Consider the following 19,607-nt stretch of genomic DNA (forward strand, 5'->3'; position numbering starts at 1 on the left):
GACATGCTGTGGCAAAGATCCTACGTTTAGTAACAGTATTGGATCCATCCTACCTCCTTGGCATAGTCTGCGTAACATATACTGAGGCAGGTGATAATGTCATTCACACCGGCACACACAAGCTTTGAGCTCTGCTCAAGGTCACTGAGAAATTCATCAGCGCTCAGGACACGCACAGTATGTGCTTCACTTTTAACTACTTGCTGCCTGTGTCCCTGTGCCAGCTCCTCCCTTATACCCGCCAGCAGTAAAGAAACCCTAAGCAAGAAGGGGCAGCTGCAAAGAGAAAGCATGAATATATACGTGTACATATCCACATGTAAAAGGGGAGAAGGACATCTGGCAACATGAGGGTGCTCTGAAAGGTTTGGGGGCTGCTTTACAACCATGTTCCTCCTCTCACTAGACTTTTCTATCCTAAAGCAGCTGGTGAAGAAGCAACTGCTGAGGATTTCTCCTTGGTGAGAGGGAGGCAGAGGCTCCAGCACCACCTGAGCTCTGAGCAGATCTCTAATTTGTATGGCCAGAGAGAGGGCTACCTCCCTGACAAGCCAGACAAACACCAATGCAACAGGCCAGCAAAGAGACTATTAATACCCAGCACATTCTGTTTCCATCTCCCACTTGCTTCCAGAACTGGAACTGCTTCAGGTCCAAGTTATAGAAAAGCAAGAAACAACCCCCCATCCTTTCCCCCAGGAAGCAAGCAGTTCAAAATGTTGTGAATCATAATGAGAAGGCTAAGAACCATAAATCACTGCAAAGAAAATATTTACAAAATACAAACTGTAACTAATAACTATCTTTAAAAGGGGACTTGGCTGGCTTACAAAATCTGAGAGAAAGACTGTGCTCACTCCACCGCTTCTAGACCAGTCTGGGACTCAAAAAAACAAGACCTCATTTGGATCAAGGGCTGGAGGCATCATTTGGAGACAAGGACTGAAAGCTATGACTGGCAGAAGGCAATCTTCCCACCTCAAAAGAGAGTGCAGACAATGTGGGAAGATCTCTGCAACTTCTAATGAACAACCTGTGACAAAACGACCAGTCACTCGCCAGTGAACAGATACTCACAGAGTCGATCTGGTGGAAAAAAACGAGTGAAGAATTAGACACTGGACATGAAGCCCCTTTCCATTCCAACCACATACTTACCAGGATAGGACTGAGGTACACGTCCCAGAGCAAAGAGCATGGGAACTTCTGCTGCCTAAACCGCACTTATTTAACAGACAGAAAACCGCAGAGCTAATCATCACCTTTCAATATCAGTAAACGTAGTTTTAAAATTGTACCTGTGTATTTGATTTTTCAGAGATGCCAGCAGTGTTATACTTTTTTTAAATTGGCCTATACTGCAGGCTCAATTGACAACATGTCCAAGTACTTTGTATGCCAAAAACTGGACCAAAAAACTCTCTAAGGATGTTCCAAATAACTTCTGCTACGCTCTTGACTATTTTCAGTGTAGGTAGATAAATTCAGAGCAATTTTTTTTCTGACTGTTAATTACCTGTTTGCAGACAAAATAAAGCTTAAGTGATTTTGTTAACTTTCCTCATTAAATAAAGGTATACCCCACCTGAAGTCAGAACATGAACTTGATACACGAAAGTATGCAGGAAGTTTTTCTGCACAAAAGACACACCTCTGACACATCAGGTAGCATTTTTAAAATTACTTTGTTTTTCTGAGCAATACCTTTTTCTAGGATACTTTGGTTCTTTCTTCTTATTTTTTTATTTCAATGAGGTGGCGAAATGAAACCCCCTAAAAGGCCTTCAGCTGCTGGTCACAATGCCAAACCCTCTGAGAGCAGTTCCAGCCTATTCCTCAACAAAACAGGGATGCCCTGACAAGGTGAAGGAGGCAACAAGATTCCTCGAGCTAGCGGTCACCCCTGGACCACTCCATTGACAGTGGCAAAAGAACAGCCATGCAGTGACAGACTAAGATGCATCCAACCCACTGTCTTCTTTGTGGAAGAACATAAGAACAGGATAAACATTTGGTGGTGTTTCTCCAGTAGAGTCCCCCAGCCTCCAGCCTCCAGCAAATTGAGTCAGTTTACATCTTTGTAGCTGGTCACTGGCCATTAAGCTATTGCCCATTAAATGGTTTAATGAGTTTTTTGAGCCTGTTCAGACTCTCAACTTCCAAAGCATACTGTGGACAGGAGTTCTACAACTAAATTCTTCATTATAGGTAAAAAAAAGAGAAACAAACCCCTGTTTTTTTTCATATGTGCCACCTGTTTATTTCCTATATGCATCCTAGTAAGTGAAAATGGGAAGTTCCTTATTTTATTTCCCATACCACTCAACATTGTGTATTTGCTACATGGCTTCATTCCTGTCAGCTGTTTTCATACATTAATATTTCATTTCTTATAAGGAACCTCCTACATCCCTTTAATCATCACTATTATCCTCCCTGTACTACTTCTAGATCTGCTGTAACCTTTGAGAAATATGCAGAAGTATCACAGCTGTATACTCTAAAATAATGATATTTGCTGATTTATTTCCTATTTCTCTTTGGAAATCATTTTAAATTTGTCTCACTAGACACAGGTCTACAAGTGCTGACAATAATCTGCCTCATACTCAAAATAATAAAATAATCTCTCTCACACTTAAAGCAGATTCCTGATGTTAAATGTCAGAGTTTGCTACCTCAAGACAGCAATTTCCAAGCTGAGGTGGCCAAACAATCAGCAGTAGCTACTTATATGAAACTAGTTCATCTTCATGTCTATCTGCTCAGCGGTATCAAAAGATAAGTAAGGACATTCATTAGACATATTCTTTACCTGAAACACCTCACATGAGCAATTGCTTTAATTACTAAAGTGATGAAGAATAATTACAGGGGAAAATTCTGCAATCTCAGACTAGGCAAGTAATACCCAAGGGAAAGTAATTATTATAACATCATCCATGTGGTACAAAAGTCAGTTGAAGAACCCTTTGCTGCCGTTGCCTCCCTTTTTTTCCAAACCCTTGCTTAGTTGCCTGGGGCAGGGCCAGATGACCAAACAGCTTCCTTGCCTTGCTTTTGAACATGATACATATGACTCTCTCACCACAGATGTGTCCCCTTTAAGATACCAGTGTCCATATCCCTTTATGGTATAGCAGATGAGTTAAATGTTTCAGTACGGCACATCAAGAAGCTGAGATCCTCTGTAATTAAATAATGCTTTGTACTGGTTCATGACAACACAACACCAAGGCGACAGCACCTGCCATTTTCATGCAAGTAATTTACATAAACTTATTCCTCTACTTCTATACCTCCAGCTGCATTCCGTAATTTATACAGACACAAATTCTTCCCTCTGACATTAACAAGAGAAATGAGTTGAATAATCAGCTCACCGTATTAAGTGCATTGCATTTACTATCAAGCAAGCTTTTTTAGTTCAGCAGATGATTAATCTTCCCTCTGCGGGTAGAGTACCAGGAGATGCAGAGAGCTGACAATTGCTCTCGGCTCCTGGCCATGCACTCCACACGCGTACCTTGCAACAACAGCATTTGCTGGAGCCCTCCAAGAGCTGCTCTAATTCATTAACCCAGCAAAAAGAACTGGACAGCTTTCTGCCAGGTCAGTGAATTAAAGTGGTTCACGTAAGGAATGCCAGAGCCAGTAAATAGGAGTGGGAGTTTGTGCTTGGAGTCAGATCTCTCCTTTCTGGCAGCAGTGAATCTTTAGATCAGCTCAGCTGCCAGAGGTACCGCAGCCTAATTAGCATCTCCACTTGCAGCTATCTGTGCTGGGTGTCTCCATTAGGGATAAGCACTGTAATGTAAACAAAGGGGGAAGGGGCAAGCAACCAGGGGACCCAGCACCATAAGAAGTGAAGTGCAGAGCACCAACACTTTAAGAGACAGGCTGCAACAGGCAGCCCGAGTAGGCCAAATATGGTCAAGCACCTCAGGCTATTTTTAATCCAGGTCTTTCAGCTGTGCTTTGGGACACTATCAAGAGAAAGGACAGATGCTTGGAGATGAAGACCCGCATACCAGACAAGAAACAAAGCTCCTAGTTGAGGCCGGATCCTAAAATAAAAGATTCCAAAATATTAAGCTGTTTGCATTACACCACCTATTGTGCCAATTTCTTTTCCATGCCTCTGTTCCGAAGGCTTTGAATGCTTTCCACCACACTCAGGCCTCCAGAACCAAACTCATCTTTAGCTGTTGACACCAACCAGTTATGCCTCCTTGCTCAGGGCTTTTAGGCTGCATAGGAAGGCATGGACTTTGACTCTCAAAGTTGATTTTACTTAAGTTTACTGCTGATATTTGACCTCAGGCTTCCAGATCACTATTAACTCAGACACCTCACTAATCTGAAATTGTGCAATTTGATTTGCCTGCCAGAACCTGCCATGCTTCTACAAAAAGATGTTCCCACCTGGTCTGTTAAAGACCCCATTATAGACCCCACTGCATTGCTGCATAACATCTTACCAACCAGATGAAACTCCCTTCTCCATGAGGGACTTTTAAGCCACTCCATATTCTCTGTTACTTTTGCAACTGACCCTAAAGGCTATGGGCCTGGAAAACAGAAAATCCCCACCATCTGAGCACACCTTTTGCTGTCTCACTCTGTCGTGCCAACTGGACTAAGTGCAGGCCTTGTTCTTGAAGGCCAGGAGACACCTTATCTGTCTGGCTGAAGGAATTTCTGAATCATCCCATGGGAGCACAGGCTTCAAGTCAGCAGTTAAAAAATCCACCAGCTGTTTGGTCTGGGGTATCACCTTCACACACAACAGCAGCTGTGCTTGTCAGTTGCAATAATGGGAGGATCATGTATCACCCATGACGACTTTTTGCACTATTAAAGTTAGCACTGTTGTTTGAGCAAGATAACAAAACAGTAAAAGGAAAACCTGCCTCAAAGCATGGCAGTCTAGTCCACATGGACTGAACATGTATGTCAAACAAGTAATAACCAGTGTTTCTGATAGATAAGATAACTTGGCATTAGCTGTAGATGATCAAAGTGAAGTAACCAACCTGTTCTGCTGTATTTTAATAGCATGCTTTAGCTTGAATAACTACTGAGCCTTCTTCCTTCCCCTAGTTTCTTCATCATTAATCTGCATACTAAGAAGGAGAAAAGTTACAACCAACTATATCCAAAGGCACTCCACACAATCAAAATAACTTCTTACAGGAGGAGTCCTGAGCAGAAAGATAAAGGGACTCAGGAGATCCAGGACCCTGAAATGTGAAAGGCCCTTGCCTGAGGCGCTTTCTCCTTCTACCTGGATTTCTTCATGTGCCATCATCTGGGATCCTCTGGGTTTAATCAGTCCCAGCCATAACAGCAGCAGCGTGTTCATCTGCATCCTTACCCTTTCCCAACTAGCTACAGTCTGTAAGCCTTACTCTGCACACTCAGCTCACACATCTTTAACCACACCAAATGGTCACACCAGACGTGACCACAAGTTTCCAAAAGCCAGTACAAGTGATATGTATTATTCAGGTTGCTTCTCGGATAACCCCTGCCACTCAGGCTCCCTCCTCCACAGCCTCCTGGCAACACCACTGCCTCCCAGCAGTCTCCCAGCAACACTCCCTCCTGCACAGATGGGCTCCCAGTCCCTCATCGCAGGCTAACCAGCCTCTCTGCGCACTGTGGGCTCCTCGGAGCCAGCGTAGTTGATGAAACACAGAGCTTGGCCCTGCAGTGCTGTGGAGATGGCTCCTAATATGGAAGAGGAGCAGGAGGATTGGCAACAGCTTACATCCAAGGTCAAGGATCCCATAATCATTTCCATTAAAAAGAAATGCTCTTAAGCTGTGGGCAAGGATTGGAACAGCAAAAACACAGGGGTAAAGCCACTGTCCTGTTTTATTCCGTTTCCAGCTCTCCCATCCAACTGGCAGTGCTTGAGAAAGCTGTTTGCTAGAGATGGGCAACCCAGGTCTTATGGTTTAGAAGGACATGGACAAGCTGGTATGAAATCATGACTTGCATTTCTGTACACTGCACCATCTCCAGGTTTTATTTCCAGCCTGATCTCTTCTCATCTACATTTGTACTTGCTGAGGAAGGCACATGAAGTTCCTTTTATGCCCTATCAACGTTCTTTGTACTCTTTTCCTCTAGAAGACATCAAAAATGCAGCATTCCCAGGATAAACTCAAAGATACCTTATCTAAGTCATAACCAGCATTGCCAATCACATGCAGCCACTGCCCACTGCAGAAAGAGCAGAGCTGCATGCCAGAAACTATGCACACTTGAGCTGGCACTATCAGTTTTTCCCAATTGTTGGCACTGAATTCACTCAGTACTTACAGGGGGAAAATAATCTCTACAAGCCAAACACCCAACTAAAAGTAAAACTGAAAGCATTAACAGATAAACCCACCCCTGAGAACTGAAGGATCTCACCATAAGGCTCTTTATTAGGAAGTTAAGACTTAACAAGTGGCTTAAGAGTTGGATAAAGCTTTTCCTGGGATAATCTGCCAGCATGTTGCCCAGTGCCAGTTACAGGCCATAGGAAGAAATCTAAAAAATATAACAAGATGAAAATCTTTGTTTCGCAAATGGATGCCCAGTAGCTGAGAGGTCCTCTCCTATCTTTGCCCCCTGAAGCTCCCTGTCACCTTCACAAAGTCAAAGAAAAGTGTTTTTCTACTCTGCTAGCTTTCTTAAAACAGCAACACATTGGGATTACATCTACAATGCATATGTTTATCCTAATCCTTTGTCCCGTCAACCTTCAAGAATTTGCCTCCATCACATTGATTTGAACGGTTTGCCAATTAACTCAAGCTAATTAACACTTTCGTAAAGGACTGCTTTCAGATAATGCCACCATGGTAAGAACACCATGATCCCAAGTAGTACCATTCTTTGCAGACACCTATTTAGGACCATGTACAAAGGAAAAGACAATAATGGAAGGTCAGAAGCTATGGGTTTGGTTCTCTTTCCTTCTTTCCCTTCTTTCCTTTCCCTCCCTCCCTCCCTTCCTTCCTTTTCCTTCCTCCCAACTCCTCCCTTCCTTTCCCTTCCTCCCACTTCCTTCCCTCCTTTCTCAAGCCTAGGGCTAACTTGCTGCAAGCTTAAGAAAGTCAGCAATCTAATAAATGGCTACTTTTTCACAAGCCCTGTTCTGCTCTCCTGGCTCCACACCATTCTGCACTTACTGCAAGAGATCCGTTCTGTGTGCTGGCCGTATTCGTGCTCTGCTCCCCATGCGGCTGCGTGCTTCCGTAGAGCGTCAGATTGTGCTCGCTGGTCTGGCCTGCATAGTCCTGAGTGTGTGGCACCCCATACTCTGTGGGAATCCCGTTCTGTGGGGGTGGCGGAAATGGGATTGTGGTGAATGGCTGCACCATTGCATCAGGAGTGGCTGCTGGCTCCTGGTTACCCTGAAGAAAAGGAAAAGGAGAATACCACTTTATACTACAGAAGATGGATAAGAACATCAGCCTGAGAGATGATACATGCACAAGTGTTCATGTGAATATCCCACCCATCACCACCATATTTCAGTGTCTTCTATTATCTTCTCTATCAAAACCAGCACATCTCATTCCTCTGAGCCACGATGGTGATTTCAATCTTTTTTGGGCAACTTTCTTGTTACCAGGTGGCACATGAAGAACAAATTATGGGGCTTGCAAATTACATACCCCTGTAAGGTCACATAAGCCTTCATGGACAGTAAAGCATTAGTTTGGAAGGGGGAAGAGGCACTGAAACATTGGAACTGAGAATGAAACACAAATAGAGTAACAGGGTTCTTGAATATCCCCAAAAGCAGCATATCTGGGTCCATTTCCTCCAGCCTGACCCCCGTGGCTCTGCTCACAAGCAAGTACATTGTGTGGTTCAGAGTACCCTTCTCTGTTGTGTTACAGTAACAGAAAAATAAACTTTTTAAAACCCATCTGTGCAGCAGACCCCTCCCTTGCTCTGGCAGCACTGAGTATAGCATGGGTGCTCAGGTATCAGCTGCTGGAATATCCCATTTGCTTCTTGCTGGCCATGCAGAATACACCAAAGAGCTGTAAGGAACTGAACTCAAGCCTGGAGAATACACACTTCTCTCCCAGCCATGAGCATCGCTACCATCACACAAGGCATTAATTACCCACTTCTCCATCAGCTTAGGGTATCCCACAGAGACCTCCACACTAGGATGCTGGACTTTTTAGCAGCTTTTAGCACTGCCTTAGATGTAGTTGACACCAACCAGATGACTCAGAAACAGACAACTGACCATGCAGAAGACAACAAAAATGCTATCCCACTATGTCTGAAAGCCACAAGAAGCAAACACAAAAGCACACTGCCTTGCAGCCACTGCAGGGATCTCATCAAGGGGGGAGCAGGGAACTGCATTCAGCCACCCAAGGCTAAGGAGAACAGCCTTGACATTGAAGCCCAACCCTGGGAAGCCCAGGCTGCTGTATTGCTCCTACTGCTTTCACTACCACAGCATAAAAAAAATCCAAGGAAAAGATTTATTATAGGAGGCCCGTTTGATTTATGCGCGTGTCAACAGACTAATCCTGATTTTAAATTTTGGCTGCTGTTCCATCCCTGGAACCTCTGCCACAAAGCCCAGAGGTACTTGAGCCTATTCTGACACCAGCATGCTTAAATCAATGGAGTAAAAGCAAAGCAGACCTTATCCCATGGATAGGAAAGGCAGAGTGGGAATTACCAAGCAGCCTTTCAGCAGAGAGTGTGCAGGGGCTGACGGACCTCCAGTGAAGCAGGACAAACCTTTCAGTCCCTTTATTAGCCTACCTGCAGCTTACCCTTCCGGGCAAAGAAAACAATGATAAATGCAGTGCACCTCCAGCCAGCATCAGGTCATTCAGACACTGGCTGAATCCCAAATTTGCTCTAACATTAGTCTATCTGGTCTGCCTCCCCAAGGGGGCCACGTGGTCACACGCTCCTGCAGCTGGGGAGAAGGAGAGGGAAGGGCAATTCAATACCACTTTGCAGAGCTGAGCTGCAGCCTTGGCCCACGCCAAACCACGGACAGTTTCATTAACTGAAGTCCAGCCACTGCAAAGCCTGGCTGCCTGCAGAAACACAAAACTCTGCAGCCTTATCCGAAATAGAAAAATTCAGGCAAGCCTGCCAGCCATGGCCAGTGCTCGGTTCCTTGCACGTGCTCCCCCGAGCTGTTGCAGCCCTGCGTCGTGTGCTAGTAGCTCTGCGAAGGTTTTTCTCACACCCAGCACATTTTCTGAAAGCAGGACAGAGTCGGGTTTTGGGTTTTTTTCACCTGCAAAAGGAGAGCATCTCCACCAGCCCTCCCACTTCTGCTCACTCCTTTGCCATTCCCAGTTTCCAAGTAGGGAGCTTCTGACTCAACCTAAACCATCATCCAGATCTGCAGGGAGATGTTTACAAACAGGAGGGAGGAGAGGCTGAACGATGGCCACCCACTGCAAACCAGGTATCAGCAACCCCATCGCTCACCTACTTCAAGCATTTATCCCATCACGATAGCTCCACTGCATCCATATTGCCTCCATTCCAAGCTCTTTTGCTTACAGTGTTTCATTATATCTAAGTGCCTGTGTACTTCCAAACAGCCCATGCTGTCTGCCTCTTTCTTGTCATTAACCATTAAAAGCTGAACATGAAACAGGATTATTTAAAAAAAAAAAAATATTGAAAAATTGGTAGGATAACCCCAGAAAAGATGCAGTAGCAGAAACTATTTCCAATTTTCTTAGAACGGCCTAGATTTACAATCCAGTAGTACTGTGGATAGGAGGAAGAGAATGCTAATTAGCCACAAACAAAACCTATTTTGCCATCCTCTCAACAGTGCAGGGCTGCTCCCCAAAGGACATACTTAGGCATCTGGTTTAATCTCACCCTTAGACTACTTAAAATGCCAGTCCATAAACTTCATATAATCTTATTTTCAACATTTTTAGCCTTCAGATAATACTGTTCCTTCCAGTTTAAATGCATTTCAACCTTTCAAATATTTTCTCTCCCTTCTTCAATTATCTAAAAATGTTTGAAAGATGAAAAATACTTTCTCTTCTGTTGCTTGTAGCAATTTGATAATGCATATTTATTTTGAGTTTAATCACACCTCACAAGCCAAAATATCCTGGTAACTTCATTACTTTTCTCTGACCTTCCTCACATTTTCAAATAAGGGATTTCTAGTGTAAAATGAAATGTTTTTAATACTATTGCTGTGTCTGTCTCTTTTTTTCCCTAATGGCACTAACATGCAAAAATCCTACCTGTTACTACAAATGTATCCTTATCTTAATGTCTACAGGTTATCTGTAGCCCTATCACCAATATGCTTATCCAGGTTTCATCATCCCATGGAGTACCTGTATCTCAAATTAATTTTTGTCTTGACAAGATGATGTACATTCCCTGTCTGCATTTTTTTTTTGGTAATTTTAATTTCCTTTAATGCTTTGCAATCCCTTTTTTTTTCCTGTTTCCACTACTGTCTACAGAAAAGGACTCCCAATGAGGTCTCTACGAGTTTCACAGCATGTTGATATCCTCCAAACCCAGGAGATTCTACTTTTATTTTTCTACTGAATTTCAACATTTACACAACACTTCATATTTTCAAGAACACACACACAAATCCCATTTATCTTCAAACACAGAACCTGAACTCCTTTCCCTACTTGCAACCCATCAGAGGTAAACCTGCAGTCAGAGGCAGTTTTCCCACTTTTTTAAGAGCTACAAATAACATGGAGAAATCCCCAAACTTCCTGGTGAAGGTAACAGGTAGGAGGAAATACTCATCTGAAAATACTTTGGCTGTGCAATCTTGACAATATACCTCACAGCATTGCCAGTCCTGCCTGTTTTAGCTCATTAAATCCTCTTAAACACTGATTCAAATGCAACAGACCAAGATGGATACGTGCAAGAGCAGCCACCACCCTCAAACACAAGGATGCCATCACAGTACTAGGAAAGCTCAGCTGCAGCTCCCTACAAAAACTACTGTCATCTTCAACTTGTGTGATGGCATGAAATCAATCCTAAATAATGTTCAGGAGCAGACACTTCTCAGTCACAATGCAGGGTGGCTGGCAGTCTCTAAGAGGGGAGCTTGAGGGACCTTTGGCTGCAGGTACAATTTTGGCAGTTTCAGGTTACCCAGCTCCCTCCATGAGCTGCCATGCACCAGCCACACCAGCTGCCATACCATGCTCACCAACCTGGGAAAGGTTATTCAGTGCAACTGAGAGTGAGTCTAATTAACACATGCTCCTTAAAAAAAAAAGGAAAAAACTTCAGTCCAAGATATGGCAACCTACAACTCAAAGAAAACCAGCAATTCCTGTGTCTTCTATTAATACCGTTGCTTTGTTCCCACAGAAATCACTCATCCACGTCACACAGGAATTTGAAGCAACTCCTCTCTTGCAAAATGTTGACATCCGATTCACCAGCACCCCAGCCCTTAGGGCACATGCGGGATACGGGATACTCATCTGGTCTCCCCTTTCAGGCCCCTATTCTCTGCCCTACAAAGGTCTAGCTATGTTGTCACAGGTGCCCACTTCCTTCCTTAAATCAGGGTTTTGCCTACACAGCTCAGTACAAACCCATCCCACAGTTTGCTCAAAAAACAAATGACCTAAACTGGTGAAAAATCCCTAATGGGGACACATTTCTAAGAGTTTACGCAGCTTTAACTTAATTAACAAACTTTGTAGCTCCAAGCTAAGCAGAGGAACAGCAAGTAACCACTTGTAGCAGCTCCTCGCAGAAGGGTGGGAGCTGGGGACCATGTCTCAACAAGGAGCAACGTGGTTCAGCAAATGCGACGTAGGATGAATTCTTTCAGCAGACAGCAGGTGGTGATCCAAGATCACGGGACTGGAGTGCCAAGAGCTCACACCAGAAATGCACACAAAGGCCTCCTACTTCCATAAAACTGTCAAAGATCAGTCTATTTTGTGAAGGTCTGCTTTTGTTTTGCTCATTAGAGAAATGGGTATAATTATAGAGATGCAAAAGGAGCTTTACAGTGATGCAGCTGCAGATCCCTTCTGTATTGGTACACCATAATATGCATAGATATTAAGGCATAACCAGTCAAATAAAAATTATAATCCTGGTAAAGCTAAACTGGTACAACTTCTGTACAGATATTTCCATGCAAAGTGCCATGAGGTGAACGATCTGTGCTATTCATAAACCTACTGTGAGTCATAAGCATCAGAAAAAGGTGCAGAGAAATGCTAGAGCATGTAAACATCCAATAATCTCTTTAATATGCCTTTCAACTCTGGTAACTCCCAAATCATTGGCATAGACATGAGTATATGCCTATTAGTGGAATGGAGTTTCTAATACGTATGCCTTCACTGAACTCATTTTAAGAAACCCTGAAGCAACTGACTTGCAGCTAACAGAGGCAATTAACCAGTTTGTGAAGACCAGTGTGTTCCAGGCTACGACTGTTTGCTCTCTGCGCTAACCTAATCCCTTTCGTAAACAGCAAAAATGTAGCTGGGATCTGAAGAGCCTGGCGCGACTGTTCCACCTGGTGCTGCCGCCCACCCTCAGCTCTCAGCATGAAAGGGATCCTTGTGAGCGAGGGGGATGCAGGGACTGTGCCGTCCCTCCCCTGACCCAGGTCACAGCCTCCTGTCAGGGAGGAAAACGCAACACGCAGCTCTGGCAGAAGAGGCCAAGCACTGTTCCCCAGTTGTACACAGACAAGAAAGGGCCCACCATGCAATGCTGCTGGCCATGAGCAAGAGAATAATAGTAAGGAACATGGGGGCTTTCCCCCGCACCTCCCTCCTTCTCACAGCTGAACACAAATCAAGGTTGCTTTAGCAGGCTCCCCTTCCCAGCCCTTTCCAACACCAACTCCTCTCCAACAGGAGCTCCGGTGGGACTCATGCTCTCGGTGGAGGCTGCAGAGGGGCTGTGGCTGAAGCCGAAGCTGCTGCTGTCCCACCTCCAGCTGTGTACTCCTGCCCTGTCTTCTCTGCCAGCCACAACACTCTGTCCACCCTCTGCTGAGCCATTGCAGCGCATATCCCAGGAAAAAAAACTACTTGTTTCTTATTGTCAGATTAGTTTTGTTCTCAGTTAAGAGTGCTGAAACAACTTGGCAAAGAGTTGGAGGAAAACTGGAGCCAGAAAGGAGAGGGGGTGGAGAAGCTGGAGAGAGAAGGGCCATGGACACCAGCATTTGGATAAGCTCAGGCTGACAGGGAGCTGCAGTCTCCTGCACACATTAACCCTCTCCCCAAGCAATCCCACAATTTGCCCACTGATAACAAATGTATCAGCAAGCAATTTCTTTGCAAATAGGAATGGTTAAAAAACAGCAGTGCTCCAAGACCCAACAGGAACTTGAGCATTATACCTTCCAGAAAACCACAGGCTGAGGCACTACACCAGAGCTAAACCCCAACGTACGCTGGTTAGCTCTCACAGCACATGGAACCTAAGCCATGATTTTAAAAATTAACCTTTGCTCTTTAGGATCATGAACACATTCAAACACAAGGCAAAGTGATGTACAGGATGATGAAGTGATGACTTTCCAGCTCCCCAGTCATGCCAAAACAGTGACTTGGCCACGTGAACCGTGCAGGTGTCCACAAACATCGCACCCAAAGCGCCGTAATAACACTTTATCTGCCATGGCCATTTCATTATGGAATAGTTTCTGAAGGGAAGAGTAGGTAAAATGGCTATGGAAAAGAAGTCTGGAGATGAAAAGGATACATATAAAGGATATAAGCATCTTGTATTCTTCATCTTTGTACAAACCTGTTCCTGGATTCGGATGGGTACGTGACCCCAACCTGACACCCACAGTCCACACTACAAAGTAATTTCTGTCACTCCAGAGAGGAAGACTGGCATATCTGTCTGTCTGGTGACCTAGACTAATAAAAACAACACTTTTTCTTGATGTGGGGTGATCACAAAAGCACCTTGAAGAAGATCACAGTAATAAGGGGTTTCATATTTCATCTGCACATCTGGAGCCTGAGCTTCATTTGATCTATTACATATTCACATAATAGAAAAGAATGCTGGATTTTGACTCTACTACCAAAAGCACAAGAGAAGTTCCTCCTGAATCCTCTCAAAATCAACACTCTATCTGTAGGTAGTTTTGCAAACATTCAGTGGTCTTGTGCTAGTTTTGTTAAAGCAAAATTTTTATGTATGCATTTTTGTGTTTTTTTTTTTACTTTTATCATTTTAGGGAATGTTTTTTGCATTGGGTCAACTTAAGGCTAATTAAACTAATCTTCCAGATGAAAAAAAAATATAAAAAAGATACCTCCACTTAAGCTTGCACCTAGCTAACCATTTAAAGGCATGTTTTCTTCAACTTCCTGGTGCAAACTTGCACTAGATTATCTAATCTTGCCCTTCCTTCTCCCAGATATGTAAAGCAAGGGAAGAATAAGTTATCTTCCAGTATACACTCTATCATTCCAGGCGACGAAAAACTGTTCTGTAAAATAAAACAGCTGGCCTTTTTTTTGCTGTTGTTTTAAATGCATTTAAGAAATGTATGGGGAAGAAGTTCAAGCCCCTTTTTTGTAGGAAAGGATGAAAGAAAAGTATAGTCTTATCTCACTCTGAGACACAGGAAGCACTCACTCATCCCTATGCTGTCATTATTTCCAGTAACGATCAACTTCTGCTCTATCCCAATGCACAAACGCAGGCTCTCGGAGCTGCATGTGTACATACTTAATTAAGAAGCCCCTGGGCAACCTGCAAAGAGGCTTCCTGTTGGATATAGCTAGACCTTTAGAGATATGCAACACTAATAAGGTCCAGAGCCACACCTACTTACCAGCCTGAAACCTATCTTTCAAACTCGAAAAAAGCACTGACTTTCTATTCCTGAAATCTACATTATTCCCCGTTCCAAAAAAAAAAAAAAAAAAAAAAAAGTTAACTGTTACTGGCACAAAGTCATCTCAACAAATGCTTTCAATCAATTCATGCTCTCTGCAGCTGATTAGAGAGAATTGCGCTTCAAGAGATGACATTGAGATCTCAACATCTGTTTCTATTCCATATTAGGAACAAAACTACCTCCAAGAATTATTGGGGAAAAGGGGGTGGTGGTGTGGAACAAAGGAAAAAGTCACCAGGATGGGTATTTCCTCAACAGCAAAGCCAACAAGCAAGAGAAAGGCTCAGGCTCAATTCTTTGTACCAGATTGCTCCTTTGGCACCTACCCTGGCTGTGTTCTTCCCACCTCTGCAATATTCCAAGTGAATATTTTCCACTTAACATTCATAGTTTAATACTCTTGGAAAAAAATATTTCCATAAGACAACTAGCGTTCAAGAAATCAGTAGGAAAATAAAGTCTCAAAGTATTATGAATCTAGTCATACTTTAATCCAACAGGCACCCAGAGTGTCAGAAGCCTCTCCCACACAAGTGAGATTACTTTACTGTCAGGCAAAGAGGGTTAAGTTTCTTCTTTTGGACTAGAATTCAAATGAATCATAGCTAAGAAAAAGTGTGCTGCAGATGTATCACGTATGTTTAATCCAGGCTAACTGTGACCCTTTCAGCAGATTAGCAAGCCAATCACACTCTCAGTTGCATGACTGTTGATCCTCATACAGAGAGGTAACAGGAACCAGAGGATGATCATGGGCGAAGGAGGAGCGTGGTAACTGCTGTTTCAGGAGTGATCCATGGTTGCATCAGGACACTTGACCAGTCATGTACATGCTTCTAAGATGGCACAGAGGACTTGCCGGTGTTGGTTTTCTGCCCTTCCTCCTGACTGCTAACCTATGGTTCTTGGTGCTGCTCAGTAAAAGAAGGGCTGCAGAAGATGGAAATACAACAGGGAAGAAAGCCCCACCATGGGGTTCCCATGGGAACTCTTGACCAGGCTGTCTAGGGTAGTATCACAGCTACTGTCACCTCAGCTAATTCTGCAATCAGATTGCTCATTTCATACAGTTTTGTTTCAATCAGGTACCTGAGCTGGACTGATAAACTTCTCATCCCACATCCCTGATCTGCAAACGGACTACTGCCCTGTATCTGCAAGCACATCACCAAAGCTCAGTGAGCCCGGAGACTTATTCCTGCAACCTCAAGAGTTCAAATCGCAAAGTTCAAATCCTCATTAAGCTCATTCAGCCTCTTAGAAATTGTACCTACTTCAGTCACAGGAACTTTTCAAAGCCTTTACTATGTGACCCAGCTATCTGTAATAGACTCCTCCAGATATCTATATCTATATATATATATATCCAGCATTCATCTAGGAAGGATTTTGAAGATCACTTTTGGCATGAGGCTTCCCTGTCCACCTTTACCCTGCTGTGAGGGGAATCAGCTGAAGGCAGAACTGAGCTGTGCAGAGGTGCTGCTGTGAGCTTACTTGGCTCCTGAAGGATGGGCAAACCTCAAAGGCCTGTCAGGCAGCTTCACTTACACAGGCCCCTTCAATTCCTCCAACTACAGTGGCCAGGGGGAAAGTCCTCCTGCCTGCCTGTGCTAATTCCAGCACCTCACAGGGGAAAAAACAGTCCTTCCTCCACTGCCAGCGCAGGAGGAGGAGGAGGAAGAAGGGGGAAAGTGCTGGGAAGGGGAGAGCACATCTGGAATCAATTGGAGAGCACTGAATGCCTCAGAAAGAACTGCAGAGCTGGCAGAAACCGTAGCGAGGAGCAGCATGCTCAGAAGTGACTATGGAGCAAAGGTGGGGGATGAGACATATGCAGCATACTTAAACACAAAACCAGATCTCCTCTTAGGGCTCTTTTAAAATGCAAGCAGCTGAACATCTTAGCCCAGCCACATTTTCACTGCCACTGGAGTATCATGGGTATGGTCAGAATTCAGTACAGAAGGTAGGGGATGAAATGCACACAGCCCCAGCCACGGCAAATGGCCCCCATCTGTGACTCGAGTGCCAGGACTCAGTAACACAGCAACAATATTATATCAAGCTGCTCTTGGGTGCGGGGCAGAGGAAAGCTGTGACTGACTTGGCACACGCTCGAGAACAGAAATTTAACAGTTTAAAAAGATTTCTTCCCACAGTTACTTTCCATTCCAGCAATGCATTATCCTATCTCCTGCTGCTCAGTTGTTCCAAGAGCAGTTTTCCATTTTCAAGGAAGCCTCCACTATGTGTCCTGGAAAGCAGAGGTTGTGGAAAGGAGCAGAGGGTCACGGAGAAGCAACTCATGGGTGCAGCAGCATGGTACAAAGAGTGACTACAGTTGTTCAGATCTATTACCAACAAGCAGGATGCAGGAAGCATTGATACTTCAATACATGGCCCCAGGCAGATGCAAAGTAAGATACATGCTTCCATATATGAATTTTTTAAAGGCAATTTAAAAAAAATCAAAAGGAAACACGAAAGAGCCATAAAAATGCCCACAAGATTGGAAAAACCCACAAGGCTGTACACTGAAAAACTTGAAATGCTCAATCTATTTTGCTTGTAATTTAAAAATAAATTAAGTGGCAACTGATTATTTTGTGAAAGTATATTAACAGTGAGGGGGGGAAAAATAGACACTAATAATATTTAATCTAATGAACAAAGGCATCAAGAAAACCAATAGCCAGAAGCTGAGTCTGATAAATTCAGCTCTGGTAAAATACACCATTTTATTTTGTTTACTGATTTCTAAATGACAGTCATTAAGTCGGCTGGTGAGAAGGATTCAAATCCTCTCCATCTCTTCATGCCTTTGTACTGAAAACATTATGTCATTCAAAACAGGTACCCGAGAGAGACATAACAGCCTACAACACACACAGAGCCAGAAGAGATGATCTAAAGCCAGATCTATAGGATGATGTTCTGGAAAACTAAGAAGAGCTAGTGGAAGTCATTGCACATAAATTAAAGCAGATTAAACTAAGCAGTGGACACATTTATAAGTAAAATGACTTCACCTTATGGAGAGGAATAAGCTATTGAGAAGTATAGGCGCAGTTTCATGTACCACCTAATATGATAAAGTACCAACTGGCCTCAGAAGCAGTGGCTTTGCTTCCCTCCCCGGCTGTTGTGAGATCCAGTCATGCCACAGCCATAGCCAGAAAATTAATCCAAACAATAGTTGTCTGTTTGGTCATAAACTGAACTGTCTCGCTTTATAACTGCCTAAGCATGATGCCCAAAGCATTGAGGAGGCTGAACATATGGCCAGGGCAGAGACATGAGGGGGACTATTCTTCTCACAGCAGCCCAGAGTCACGCTACATTAAGCGCAACTTGAAAATGCACCTGAAAGCCACTTCATCCCAGAACAAGAGGATACATGGACATTTAGCATATGTTATTGCTACTACCTGCTTTTCTCTATGTTTAACTTTTAGTGTATCCCTATGCAAGCCAGCAAAAAGGTGGTTTATACGCAGTGAATTGTCAAGTATCTCAGGAAAGATTTCCTCTTTGTTACAAAATCCTTTTAAAGCCTCTTTCCCCCAGGCCTTCCAGCTAATGTATGTTTACCAAATTCCTCCTGTAACCACAAACCAACACAGACTTCTCCCCTACACAGACTACCTGCACAGCTCAAAGGTGAAGTCTGAGGTCAGCAGCACACTTGACCGCCTTTCAGATGGCTCCTCCTGGGCTGAGTGTCATAAATGCAGCTCCTGCAGCCCCTGTGCTCAGTAGCATCTTTGGAAGCATGTTGCTCTCCCTTGTCACCCCCGCACCAATGCCTGGGTCATGCTGAGTATGTGTGGGTTTAACAACAGTGATATACCAAATATTCACATTAAACTATTGCATATTACTGGTAATCCTACTTTTAAACTGCTGTATTTTACTGAAGCTAAATCAATAAACCTTAAAAGCTAAAATTATGTAAGAGTATCTCATTTCAGTGGCACACCTATCAGCATCTGCACTACATTAATACATTACTGCATGAGTTGCCATGAAATTTACCCCTCTGTAATTCCCAGCAGACCTTCACCTTCCACAGTCAAGTGCATTAAAGGTCCTTTTTTTGCCCCTCCTCACTCTGTTGGTCTGCTCACACCTACAGAAAGACAAGAGAACTGGCTACACAAAATTTAAACCCTTTTAGCCAGCCATTCTCCTCCTTCTGTACATCTCCTTTCACGTACACAGTGTCAGGCTAAACAAAGCCACTCGCTCCAGGATACAGGCCTGGAAAAAAGCATTAGCATCTGGCAACCAAGAGCAGCACCCCAGCATATGAGCCTGAGAGCAAACACAAGCCTCTGGCATGAAGAGGAAACACCAAGATGTATGCCTGACTGCTCCTGTCAATCTTGCAGTGGGGGAATGCCCGATTTTTTAAATTATTTTTTTAATATATATTTTTATCACGTTACTGAAAGGAAGTACCAGGGACTGCTGCAGCCCCTGTCCCTTGAGGCTCTGCTGCTGCCATCAGGCTGTGCTGCCATTGCAGCGATGAATATTTAAACAGGGCAATAAATATTTCAGAGCACATTCATCCCAATGAGAAGTCTACTAGCATAAGAGAGATGAGACAACCACACAGGGCCGGGGCCACTCCTAGTTCTGCCCCTCCAGCTTCCACACCCCTGCCCTCCCTTGG

The 19,607-nt window shown here is 43.8% G+C and overlaps 1 protein-coding gene across 15 annotated transcripts in view; it reads right to left on the reverse strand.

The window, feature by feature from the left end:
* The window catches only part of RBFOX2 (RNA binding fox-1 homolog 2), a 176,840-nt gene that overhangs the window by 56,111 nt on the left and 101,122 nt on the right, over window positions 1–19,607 (reverse strand). For all 15 annotated transcript variants that reach the window (XR_007888425.1, XR_007888427.1, XR_007888426.1 and 12 more), the window contains one exon: window positions 7,191–7,415. Coding sequence is in view for 12 of the 15 variants with exons in the window: in XM_051608546.1 (XP_051464506.1) it covers window positions 7,191–7,415 (225 nt within the window). In the remaining 3 variants the exon portion in view is untranslated. The remainder of the gene's footprint in view (window positions 1–7,190; window positions 7,416–19,607) is intronic.

The sequence above is a fragment of the Apus apus genome, chromosome 1 (genome assembly GCF_020740795.1).
Source record: "Apus apus isolate bApuApu2 chromosome 1, bApuApu2.pri.cur, whole genome shotgun sequence".
NCBI lineage: Eukaryota > Metazoa > Chordata > Aves > Apodiformes > Apodidae > Apus > Apus apus.